This window comes from Aptenodytes forsteri, unplaced genomic scaffold (genome assembly GCF_000699145.1).
Source record: "Aptenodytes forsteri isolate BGI_AS27 unplaced genomic scaffold, ASM69914v1 Scaffold320, whole genome shotgun sequence".
In the NCBI taxonomy this organism is placed as follows: Eukaryota; Metazoa; Chordata; class Aves; order Sphenisciformes; family Spheniscidae; genus Aptenodytes; species Aptenodytes forsteri.
Genome location: NW_008794890.1, coordinates 1656145 through 1669505, shown reverse-complemented (window position 1 = coordinate 1669505; position 13361 = coordinate 1656145). Strand labels below are relative to the sequence as shown.

Genomic DNA, 13361 nt, shown 5'->3' with positions numbered 1-13361 from the left:
CCAGTGACAGACTGAAAAGAGGTTATGGCTAGCCCTGAACATAACTTCTAAGCAATGATTATTTAGTCAATGTGATTTTAGTGTTGCAGGCGACTTTTTACATTATCTACAGGATGGATGATCATGATGTTACCAATACTGCTCCGTGCTGCAGTTCTGAATAAGCCACTGTAATTTATTCTAGCTGTCTAATAAACGCTATTTCAGAACAGCACGTTGGTCTTAAGCTGTGGCTTGCAGAGAGCTTAAGCAAATCTTTGGAGCCATCTAATGGGGATATAAAAATGTTGATTTTATTTAATAATCTTTAATTATAGCAGTTTCCGACATTAATGGCAAAACTGCTGCTCTATGCATCTCAAAGAAATGAAGGTAGCCAACTGACTACCACTTCATGTAAAAGGTTGGCATTGCTCCATCAGTGGGATATTCTTTCTGTTTCAGAGTTTGTTGTTACTGATTTAAAGGAAGAGAACACAGGGACATTGCTGCTAACCCAGAGCTTGTTATGAATGCTCCTCTTGGTCATCCTGCCACTGAATGCATCCACTTCTGATAGTTTGCTAAGTTGGGACTAATATAAAAATGAGGATATATTTGAAATGTTGGTTTTATTACAGGATCTTAATTTAATACCCTTGGAATTTTAGGAAGAACAGAAAACTTAATTTTGTAAAATAATTTCCCTGTTTGGCATCTCAATAAAGTATTATTCCTTTGCAAAATTATTGCTTTTTTAATTCATAAGTGGAAGTTTAAGTATGACTTGAGACTCTATGACAAGTGGAGCACTATCCTGTGTGGCTTTGTTGGCTGGCAGGTAAGGTAGGATGCTTAAGATGAGTAAAAGTATTGCCATCAATTTGAAAAATACTAAAATTCTTAGATAACAGAAGAGTTGGGAAACAATTCCAAATGTCTCCTCCTACCTCCCTCTCTCCCTTCTTATAAAATCCCCATAAATTTTCTTTTTTACTTGCAAAACTAAGTGAAGCAAAAACTCTTCAGTTTTTCCACTTCTTGTTAGTCTGGGGGTTTAGTCTGACCTGGAATTCCCCAGCACCAATGACAATTCCTACCTTACATCACAGAATAGCCTATAGAATAACTCAAGAAAGCTTTCACCCCTCATATGCACAAGTCAGCCTGGTAGTTGATTTTTTTAGGTAACCCCATCTAATGACAAAAAGGCATCAAAAACTTCATTCTTCATGCTCTTATGCAGGGAGTGCTGAGAGCAGGTTCCCAGTACCTGTCTACAGCATGAAGACAAGCTAGAGCACAGCGTACAGAAAGCACTTTTGCTTCATCATGCTGAAATGCTGTCATTTTTGTTCTCATGGGGAGCAGCTATTGGTTATGTCCAGTCTGAACCTCTCTTGTTTCAGTTTACACCCGTTTTCTCTCCTGACACTATCTAAGTATCTAGGTGTGGTCTTCTGAGGGCTGAGCAGAGGGGATAATCCCTTCCTTGGATCTCCAGGCTGGTCCCCTGTCCGTACAGCCCATGAGCTGCTGGCCTGTGTTGCTGCCAGGGCATGCAGCTGCTCTTGCTCCACTTGCTGTTTGCCAACACTCACAGGCCTTTCTCACAGAGCTGCTCCCAGCTAGGCAGGCCCAGGCCCCTGCGAGGGGCTCGTTCTTCCTAGGGGCAGGACTGGGCATTTGTCCTTGCTGAATTTCACAGGGTTCCTGTTGGCCCATTTCTCAGCTGGCTGACGTCCTTCTGAATGGCAGCCCTGCCCTCCAGCATATTGGCTGTTACCCCCAGTTTGGTGTTGCCTGCAAACTTGAGAGTGTGCTTCGTTACATCCTGTATCAACATCATTGATAAAGATGTTAAAAAGGATCTTAAAATTAATCTTAAAATCCAGGTTGTGTTAAGCAGAGCTTGAGCCTTCCCAGCTGCCTCCACTGTCTCCTCTTAGGTGAAACCTGAGTCTCCTTTGGTATTTCTTCAAATGACCCCTTTTAGACTTGTTCCAGCATTTCAGTAAGCTCTGTATTTCTAATAATATTATAATGATTGGGTTTCAAGAAGGCTTGAAGGGAAGAAAAGTTCCCTTTTTTGTTCAAGACATAAAAGTATTACTGCAAGGTCATGTTGTTAATAGTATGCTTCCAGAGCAGAGAGTTGCTTAGGTTTAGAAAAACACTGTCATTTAGGAGAAGTGCTCATAAGAGTTCCTCATAACGTGTTGCTATGTTTATCTAAAATAAGTACATGACACCCCCACACACACCCCGCCACCCATTGGCATGCATTTATGTACAAAAGTTAGACCTGTAAGTAAATCATAACAGTAATTTTACATTCAGCAGTTGCTTCAGAAGTTATCAGATGCAAAGCCAGGTTTTGGCGGCTGTTCCGAGAGCTGCTGTGGGTTGATTCAGCGTCATCACAAGTAAACATGCTGCAGATTATCAGGCACATCCCATTAAAATTCTCTTGAATGGAAAAGAAATCTTTTTCAAAACGAGAAGTACTTACTGCCTTAAGCCAATGTTTTTTATGCCATATTTCTCTCAGTTTATTAAATCTAACAGTTTTTATTACCCTTTATTCTGTGGAATCAAGTTAGCTTTGGAAGATTGATTTACAATCAGTGCACGCTGCACATCATCAGAGCAAATGTTCTGGAGTGTGTTTTGTGTTGATAATGATGCATAAATTGTAAAGTATATTTTCCTTATATAAATTGAATGTGGGAATGGCAGTTTCAGAAACAATTAGCAAATAACTGAGCATAAGTGAATATAAGCCAGCCTGAAAGCATCTTTTTTGTTTGTTTGTTTCAAAATATTCTGTATTCTTTACTTTTTAAGTATTAAGTAGTTATTGCATGGTGCTTATTGTGGAACAGATGTGTTTTCTGCATTTGTCTCTGTACAAAAATTGTAGAAAAACTCTCACTCAGAAGAGCTGTATTGTGCATGGATATTACTCATACCACTTGTGTGTGTTTGGGATCTGCTCTTTGCTGTGCTGGTATCGAGGGATTGCTAAGGAAGCCTGCTAGTACAGGTAGCACCTCAGTGAATACGTGGGACGCTGTACAAATGCACCAGCTGGATATATAGCTGTGGAAAGAGGTAGCTGACTCCAATACTGGTGACTGGGCCACTTGCCAAGTCTGAGGATTTGGAAGGTGAAGGAGAGTGACCTGTTACAGGATCTCTCCTGCAGAGAGTAAGTTATCAGCTTGAACTGGCGACACAGCAATGAAAGCATGACTAAATGCTATTAAGATAGTGAGTAGGTTTTGCGTACATTAGTTGTCCTTTGCAAGTGCTTTTCCCATGTGGCAGATATAAGGAGCTTGCCCCTTAATAAAAATTAGATGATATCCAGTATTTATTGTGGGCAGTTACTGCAAGGACCTATGAAGGTGTAAATCTGCTTGAGGTTTGTTACATGGGAGGTACTGCACCAGAAGAAGTTTCAGAAAAGACACACAAAGATGCAGAATTGCATTTGGACTTTGCGGTTGTTTTCTAAGGGAGGATGGTTACAGGCTTTGCTATGAAACCTGTGAGGTGCCACTTTCTAACAGGCTCGTTAGTCTTGTGCGTAAAGCAAGGGACTTTTTCGGGGGTTACATCTGCACTGTGTGATTGCTGTGACACTGTAATGTTGTATAGATTTCACTCAATGTAGCTTGACGCAAAGTAGCTCAGTATTAGAAGGCATGTAGATACAGCACAGGAAAGCTGATTTAATATACTGTGTTTGATTTTACACTGCACTTCACAGTAGCAGTGGCTGCAGCATAGACATCATTACAAACATTTGTGTCACTGGGGGAACAGTACAAAACAGAGTCTGGACGACCATAATTAGCAATCTGCAGCAATAAGGCATCAGTGCTAAACTTCACACGTGTTTCTTTCTAGCATCTGTCTCCCTTAGTATACTTGTCTAGCAGGCTGTATTTATAGAATAAGATAATTTTATTTTCTTTGCATATGAACTGAATTAAACACTGAAGGAAGCATTCATAGACTAGTGACACCGTGTTATAAAACCAGGTTAGCCTGCCCATCCCCTGCTCTATCTCAGCATCGGTTTGCACTGCTATTGGTCATGACAGATACTAATGCGTCTTGCTCCTGGAGAAGATGCTATAGCCTCCCTGCACTGTCTGTGCCTGTGCTTCTGTCTTCTTGCAATGAAAGGCTTTCCTGGTGTATAATTTCAATCTTCCTTACTGTGGTTTTTGCCCAGTAGTGCTTCTCTTTTCCCTGGTGGATGAAAAGTTCATTCCTTCTCTTTGTAACCGTGTCACCGGCCACAGAAACTTACATTATTATCCTCAGCTCTTCCATTATTATAGGGTATAAAACAAAGGCATGTTTTTGTTGCTCTTGCCACAATGTTTAAATTCATGAGGCTCAAACTGAGGTATTTCACCTCAATGTGAAACTGTTAAACTTGAGAAACAGGGAAGTTGAGATGCCAATGCTTAGGCATATTCTGAAATAACAAGCTGCATGAAGTAGCTAGTGTTAGCTGATGTATCTGTTTCTATTACAATCTTAAACTGTAATAAACCTGAAGCTACAGTTCGCAATGGTACTTGCTGCTATGCTGGATTTGAATTTATGAAATTAAAATATCTCTGATAGGAAAGGTGTTAGCGTTTGTTGAATTGATTTAAAATACAATAATGTATTAAATACAATAATGTGGTGTTTTGTGTCTGAAACACTCAGTATATAGGACCAGGGAAAAGGGATCTGGCTCAAGCTGTGAAGGTCTGCAAACAAAGTTTTTCACTCTCCAATTGCTTTGATTTGGATAGAAAATTTCAGTAGGGAGCACAGACATGTTTTGTTGAAATTTTGTGTGTTAAATATAGTTAATTATGCTGTTCCCACTAGGCACCTCTCTGTATGTTAAAGTTGATGTGCTAATGCTTAATAGCATGTCAGCGTGATGTGGGTGAAGGATGACAGAGATCTCTGAGCTAAGGCCAGCTGAGCTCATCACGGAGATCTGGTAGCATGATTGTGCCAGCTAAGAGGCTGGCTAATCATCACAGTAGCATATTTTGATTAGTAAAATCAGTAATTTCTTTCCAAATTCATAGTTCTGGCAAATTTTGATATTTCTAGCTTTTTTCCCCCCATTCAGAATGAATCCTTAAATCCTTAAAATACTGTTTAAGAAAAAAGATATCTGAAGTCCTTCAAGCATCTCTAATGCATTATTCAGTCTCGAGCCTGGTTTTTTTTTGTCTTATAAGAAAGGTAAAAATAAACTCTTCAAATGAATAATGCTTCCTGTTTTACAAAAACATGCGAAAAAAAATCGATAATCTGTTTACCTGTGATTCTGTACTGGATGGGTCTAATACATAGCACTAAGGTTGCTGATCGGTTGTCATCTGTGAAATTGTAAAATAAAGATAATTTGTTCATAATGTTATCTTTTTCTGTAGACCTCAACTGCTACTGTTAACATAGTGGTGACGGATGTAAATGACAACGGACCAGTTTTTGATATGTTTCTACCTAAAAACCTGTCTGTACAGGAAGAGGAAGCCAACGCTTTTGTTGGTCAAGTAAGGGTAAGGTATCAACTGTGCAGAGTTAAATGGTTTATTTTATTGCCCAAACTGTCCAGACTATTAGGAAAGAGCATAAAATAATTGTGCCTTAGACAAACTGACATCAAAATGTCTTAGGTTTAAATACAAACTTCCTATTGTCAGATGCATTTATGTTAACATAAGTCATCTTTTGGGCTTTAAAATACAGAATTGAATTTCTTCTTTTCTATGCTTAATGGCTGAAAAGGCTTTTTCATTTAAAAATAGCACATTAAAAAACTGTTTTGAAGACACACCACTGTAAAAGCTTGCTTATAACAGATGTACGGTGTTACAACATTGTCACCACGTTTTTATACTCTTACTGCTTTTTTAAAAAATATTTTTCTAACATACTGAACAAGTGACACGTGTATATAAAATTGTCACACATATAGAAAATTTTAAGGCTATTAAAGGGAAAAACAGTTAAACTGTTAACTGAAAGATTACCTGTCATAAAAATAGATAGTGCTTGGGGTACTGTTAATTTGAGTGATTTGAAGCTGTGTAAATTTTGATAACATATATGGGTCTTCTGGAATACCGTATGTAGGTTCAGTCACTTGAAACATACATCACTTTTTTTGGCCAAGTCAGTTTTTCCTAACATCGGGTGAAAGAAGAATGTATGAATTGTTTTTTTTTTTTTAAACTAGGAGTTGAAGATAATGTTTCCTATTTCCTTCAGTGATTGGGTAGCACGAAGGCTGGACGCAATGTGAGCTGTAGGTACAAGATGAATTTGGAAGCATGGTTTTTCAGGAATTTAGGCGAAAAATCTGCCTTTCTTTCCAGTAGCACCATATCAATAGAAAATGGGAAGTCCTTAATTGCTGTATTAGCAGTACCTTCAGAAAGAATAGGATGTTCTGGGTAGCATGGGAACCTTATTGGGCAGTATATAGCCATAATAACCATGTTTCTTTCCAAATTTATATTATCCATCGATGTTTCTCGTCTATCATCTTTCTTGTTAATTTTGGGTTCTTTTTGAGTGAATTTCACTTCAGTTGTTTTCTGGTATTTATAAATTGAAAAAAAGCTTCTTTGGATTAGGGTTGCATTTCCTTCCAATTTTGTTACTTACTCACAAAGTTTGATTTCATTCAAGTTGTACTTCAGGTTTTGTAGGCTTCTTCAGTAGTTTCATTTGCACTTATACTGGAGTGGTTCTACATATGTCTGTGTTCTGCTTGCTGTATAACCTGGTATCATTAGAGGTGGGTACTGCTTTGAAGCTGTCCAAGCTCAGGTGTATTTTCAAGGGAAATAACTTTTGTCAGCATTGATGAAGATTACAGTTTTCCTAAAGCTTAATTTTGTTATGCTAGAAATATCAGCCTCATCAAAGGCTGTTTTGAAGCTTTGGAAATTAGAAATTAGGATCCCTGCAATTAAATCAGTTTCCATAAATCAGTAAGTTATTGCTTTGGTTTTGTCATTGTGTTCATCTTATGTGGTCAGTTTTCATTTTGCGTCCTAAAATGTACGGACATGATATTTCAAATCAGTACCAAATATCTTTAAAATCTATTTTGCGTTTTGCTGGGTGCCCTCAAGGTGCAATAATCTTCTCAAACACTAGATTGGGTCTATTTTTAGCTTAGATGGAACTATAAAATAAAACAAGTTATTGCAACAGAACCTCTCTATCTTACAAATTAGTATAATTTCTAAGTTGTGTTGAAATGAAAATATTTAATCAAGCCTTGTGATAGCTTATTCCTAGTTGTGGAATGACAGAAACGTTATATCATTTATTGTCATGTTTATCACCAGTCCTAATTCCCAGTCTCTGGATGGAAAAAGCTTTCTCTTTATAACACAAATACTGGATGTAGTTTCTACGTTTCATATTAACAAATGCAAATAGATAGTATAGGAAAGAGTGGTTGGGGCATTTGGAATTTTTTTCTGGCTTCAGTGAGATTATTGAAATAAGAATGATGAGCATTTAAAAACTTTAAATATCTTTTGTTGTGGTGTTGTGTTTCACAGTACATTAGAACCACAGTAGGTATGGGAGAGGTTTCTATGGGGATACATTTTGTGTAGAAGCTGTAATGTGGTTAAAATATAAAGGCATATTTTAGATGAAAATAGCCTGGTAAAAGAAGGTAGCCTTTATTGTGTCATGTGTTTTCACTACCAAGAATTAAGCCACTGACTGGCAAGCCTACTTTTCAGAATGTCTTTTACTATATTCATTTCAAACAGAAACCTGAAATTCACCAGAGTAAGCAGTGATATAGATGATTGAAAAAAAATAAACAAACAGGTTTTGTGGCGTCTCTTTCCCTTTTGAATGTTGACTTCCCATTTTGCATGGGGAAAAATATAGCAAGAGATTTTTATGTTAAGACCCAAGAAGATACGGGCCCTGCTGCTCATTGAGGCAGAGGACCTAGTGACAAAGGGTATGGAAAAGGTGCTCAACTACTTTGATGCCCCAGGTTTTTTTACTGGTAAGTTTTGGTATCAGGATCATCAGCTGCCTGAGCCCAGTGTCAGCCTGAGGGAGGAAAGCACTACCCACAGTAGAAGATGATAAAGTTATGGGCTGTTTAAGGAAATAAGACATAAGCAATGACCTGGATGCTGAAAGATTGACCAAACAACCTCCAGAGTTCCCTCCCAACATAATTTATTTTGTTTCTAATCAGCTTACTATTTGAATGTATTTTATAGTGAAATCCATTATTTTATTCATGCAAGATCTACCAAAATCAATTATTATGTGGTTTGATTATTAGCAGCAGCTACTTTTTTTTTTATTTATTTTTTTTACAATTGCCAGTTGACATGATAGTAATGCTGGTAAGTCTGGGGATATGTTCTATGATGTCAATAAGTAGAAAGGTAAGGCTGTAAAAAAATTATCAGTACCTGTATTAAAACGTTAGAAATAATCCAGATAACATGTGAACAGCTATTGAAATGTTTTTCCCATTCTTGACTTTCTATATGGGCTTTCTCTTTCTTTCCTCTCCTGAGATGCAAAACTTCCTGTCTCTTGTCTGCTCATCTATTCTAAACAAGTGATGAATCACATTCACACCCTCCTTTTGTCCCCTCTCCCCTAATACAGGTAAGGTTATAAGCAATTTGGGGTATAAAACAATTAGGTCAAACACTCCCATGAATAACTCCTGCCACAGACAAGAGATTTCTGTGTTCTACTTTGTTTTGAGTGGGAAAGTTGGACTTAAAAAGGGATTTCTATAAGGGGTTAGGTAACGTTTTGGAATTTTTTTCCCAAGGAGATGCAGAACAAGGGTAATGAAAGATTTTCTGTCAAAGAGGGGAGGGCTTGTTAAGGGCAGGGAGGCACTATTCACACTCTGAAGTGCTCTCACTCTCCGCCACTCCAGCTGGAGTTCCTGAAGGCACTGGCATAGGAGTGCTGCCTGTGGGGATTTGAGGAGCATACTGAAGATTAAAAGAACAAAAGCTGGAAAGGATAAGGCTGGAAGTGTAGCCGATGTATTTCAAATCCCTTTTATTTTACACAATGTTGTCTAAATTGGGGCAGTCGGAGGTGTATTGGATTCCCTGCTGTTCTTTCATGTCTGATCATGGGGATCCCCCAGCAACACGGGAGGAGAATTGCTGAATGAAGTTGTCTATAAAGACCAACAGGAAACAAAACCCTTCAAATGGGAAACCTGAAAATGAAATTCAGGCACCTTATTGTCTGTTGGCGCCCAAAACAACGTGGGCCTGGTTGCAGTCTAAAACAGCTGAGGTCCTGCTGAAGATGGGGCATCTGAATGATTTGCATTGTAGAGTGTACTATTTATCAATACCAGGTGCGTAGGAGGTAAAAAAGGGGAATGAAATTTAGGGTGGGGATCAAGCTACTGACTGCAAAATCTGCAAACGGGTTCACATTCTTGTTCAGCGAAACACGGTCCCAAGTAGTTTGTTACAGACCTTAAAAATGCAGTCTGTGGTTAAATAAGCAGCAGTTTACCTAATGGGGCCCAGGAGAGAAAACAAATCACTCGACTGAAGTTTTTATTCATCTGGTTTTTATATTCACCCAGATTCGTTCACACAGACCCATCATTTGTTTATTGTAGGCATATTTTTTGTGTCACTGATCAGCACCGTTTGAAATCTCCAACATGAACATGTTGGTATCAAGGGGAGATAGGGACATGAAAGGAAATGAGAAGGAAAATATGGATAAAGAATTACATGGCAGTGGACAAACCAACCCCTAATCAGATGTTCAAGTAACACTGGGCCTTAGATCTTCCCTAAAATGGAGACAGTATAAATAAACTCCAATAATGAAGGGGGTTTGCAAACAGTGTGTATAATACCTCTGTCTTCTGCTGCTTTTTTTAAATGGGAAAAAAAAATGCTTACAGAAAGTAAGTTGCTCTTTAGGATGGAGCTATTCTACCTATTGGAAAAACAAGCTTTGAAGGACTTTCTTTAATTGTACTGTACAATGGAAATATTTTACTTTTCTATTTATGTAATAAATGTAAATTCATACCTGTGGTATATATCCAATAGCATCTGTCTACTACAGAACAAAGCAAGGCAAAACTGTAAGGCAAGTAAGTGAGACAGAGACAGCCTGTATGGCACGAGTCTACTGCTTCTAGACATTTCCTTTTAGTGGTATAGAAGTGTTTTAAATATGCTGTGTAAAGAAGCAAACTGTCACTTTTGAATGCTAATGAAATGTAATTATGATGCCAATTTCCTAACAGAGCTTTCTGTCTGTGAATATCAGTGAATTCTTACAAGCTTCTATTTTTATTTAAATTCATAAGGTGGTAAACCCTGCAAGTTTCATGATTTAAAGTCCAGTTTAAGTTTCATAGATGTCAGTAAGGCTTATTGTGTTGGACTAAATGACCTCTAGAGATCCCTTACAACTACATGATGCTGTGTTTCTGTGCATAGGAAAACTGCTTCAAATGCTGATGAGGTATTACATTACAAGATTTTATTGTCAAAAGTCTAGAAAGGAATCTTGGCTTTACCTATCACCACATTGTCATGTTTGCTGCATGAAGGCTCATAGAACAGGGTATGATTTCCCACAAACTGTAGATTACATCTTACCTGTATTAAAAATACCAGCTTCTGAAATTAAATTCTCAGGTCTCCTGTACTTTTAGACAACTTGTAGGAAGACTAGAGGGGGAGGAAAAAGGACCATGACCAGAAAAAAGGGAGATTTATTGGTCGGAGAGGACAGTCTATGAGGGAAAGGAATTAAGCCTTTGGGGAAGAGTAAAATCACGGTTTCTGAAGTAAATCTCAAATACCCAGAGTGAGTCCATGACTACTGCTTACTGCATAATACATTACCTAACACAACATATTTTGAATTCACCTAATATATGTAAAAACAATACGAGCAGCTAGGATTTTGAAGTCAGAATCCATTAAAAAATTAATCGGAATTTAAAATTGGAGAATCATAACATGGCTTACGGACCACAACCAGAGGAATTCCAGACTTTTGTCTTTTTGGTTGCAATGAGTGCATCTGTATCACCAGTGTATCTGTTACCATTTAGTGGTATGACTACCACTGTGGCTGTGTATGTAGGAATGAGGTGCAGCTTTCCAATGCAAAATAGCTATTAAACTGTTATTCTTGAGCTTCTGTTTGTGCTCATTTCTGTAACTTCCATGTAGTTTCTTCTAAGTGATTGGATCACCACAAGGTCATTTTGATAGGACCTCTGTGGTTTCATTTCCTTGCATGCGTATAAGAAAGTTGTCTACATGGTAGGTTAGAGAGGCCTTTAGTAAGGCTTTCAGCACCGTCTCCCTTAAGATCCTCATAGAGATGCTGGTGGCATAAAGACTTTCATAGTTTTATGTCAGACAAGATGTGCAGAGGGGAGGGTATTTCCAGTAGGGCATGGATGTGCTCAAGTCTTGTTGCAAGAGCTTTTTATTCTTGCTTCTTGCCCAGCCTGTATCAGTTTTGTCAGCCCCTAATACCTGATCAGGATGGAAGAATTATAGCTTCTCTGAACCACTGCATCCACAGAGTCTGCCTTTAATCTTTTGCATGTGCATGATAGGGTATGCTCATGTCAGCTTGGCTGGATACTGCTTAAAGTTGTGTACAGAAGAGGTGTTGGGATTTGCTTTTGGTTTAAGCTAAATGGTATGCTCCGTGCTTTCCTCAAAATAAGTCTTGGGGAGTATCTTCTTTCTGACCTGGAAGAGGATATGTAAGAAGAATGAGAAATGCAGAAAATGGTAACTTCTATGAATAGTGTTCACTGCATATTTTAACTTAATTTTATCTTTCTTTCCCTTTATAGTTTCTCAGATTTTATAATTAGCTGTCATAATTATTAAAGGCTGCATCTCTACTTAGATGGTGAGAAGAAATGAAATGACAGCTGTTGCTGAAGTCGATGTTTTCATCCCATGTGCTTCTAGTTGGATTTTCACCTGTTTGTTAACAAGCAAATTCCTTCAGCCTCTTAAAACAAGATAGATGTCACTTTTTCAAGTCCAAACCTGTGGCATGAGAAGAAATAGATGCGGTCGTAGATTTGTGCAATTTTTTTTCCACCTTAGACCAGCAGTGCTAGGCAGGATTAGCTTCTTTCTGCTGACACCCCTAAGGGGTTGTATAATTCCTGGAGGGTATTTCGTAGCATGCAGCCACACTCCCTCTGCTTTACAGTTGTTCCTTGAACTTGGGTGAGCTTAAGACACAGATCAAATAGGTTTAAAAAGTTCCTTGCCACCCATAACGTGGTAAATGGGGTGACTTTTTAAACTAAATGGATTTCAAAAGCTGTGCTCTTGTCTTGTTGTAACTTCTCAGCTTTGCCATTCTCCTCAGTGGCTGTGGTTCTGCATGGTGTTCATCAAAGATGGGTAACACGAAGTGCTGCCCGAGCAATGGGATGGCGGCTTTGTAAATAGGCAGTAGTCGTCTCTGGTGTAACACCACAGATAGAGCAGGAAGCTTGGAGAAAAGCTGATTTTTTTAATCTGATCGATAATCAGAGAATCCATATGGTAGGAATTTCAGTGGACAAAGTGCAGCAAACTTCTGTTTGAGGGTTCAGTCAGAGCATCCTTCTGAAATTTGAATTTGCCTCGTGCTGTGGAAGCACAGGACTAAGATAAGTGAAAATGCACAGAGCTAATGCTTGTCTTCACATGTCTTTGGTTGACTTCTCACCAGTGTTATGGTGGTATTATGACAATTAGTTTAACTGGATTTAATAATGATGATTTTGCCTGCTACTCTGCAGGAGACAAATCAGTCTGTGGAAAAGATGTTTATGCCCAAGGATGTACACAAATGAGTTTACAACATACATAGTCACGTTTTTAGGAACCAAATTGCAAAGCCTGCCATATGTTTGAAAGTAATTTTAATTTACTTTCCTAAAAAATAAGTTTGTTCAAAAACATACTTCCAAATTAATCTTAAATAAAAATGTTACCTGGTTTATTCTCATAGTTTCCAATGGTAGTAGTATTTCAGATTACTGTTAGAGATTTTTGTGGGGTTTTTTGTTTGGTTTTTAACTGCAGGTGTTTAGTATCTCAAAAACATACTTCCAAATTAATCTTAAATAAAAATGTTACCTGGTTTATTCTCATAGTTTCCAATGGTAGTAGTATTTCAGATTACTGTTAGAGATTTTTGTGGGGTTTTTTGTTTGGTTTTTAACTGCAGGTGTTTAGTATCAATTTTATAGAATCATAGAATCATTAAGGTTAGAAAAGACCTCTAAGATCGAGTCCAACCGTCGA

The 13361-nt window shown here is 38.0% G+C and overlaps 1 protein-coding gene across 3 annotated transcripts in view; it reads left to right on the top strand.

Annotated features, from left to right (window-relative positions):
* PCDH15 (protocadherin related 15) overlaps positions 1-13361 on the top strand; it is a 387556-nt gene that overhangs the window by 243677 nt on the left and 130518 nt on the right. For all 3 annotated transcript variants that reach the window (XM_009275078.2, XM_009275076.2, XM_009275077.1), the window contains exon 17: positions 5442-5570. In XM_009275078.2, coding sequence (XP_009273353.1) covers positions 5442-5570 — 129 coding nt within the window. The remainder of the gene's footprint in view (positions 1-5441; positions 5571-13361) is intronic.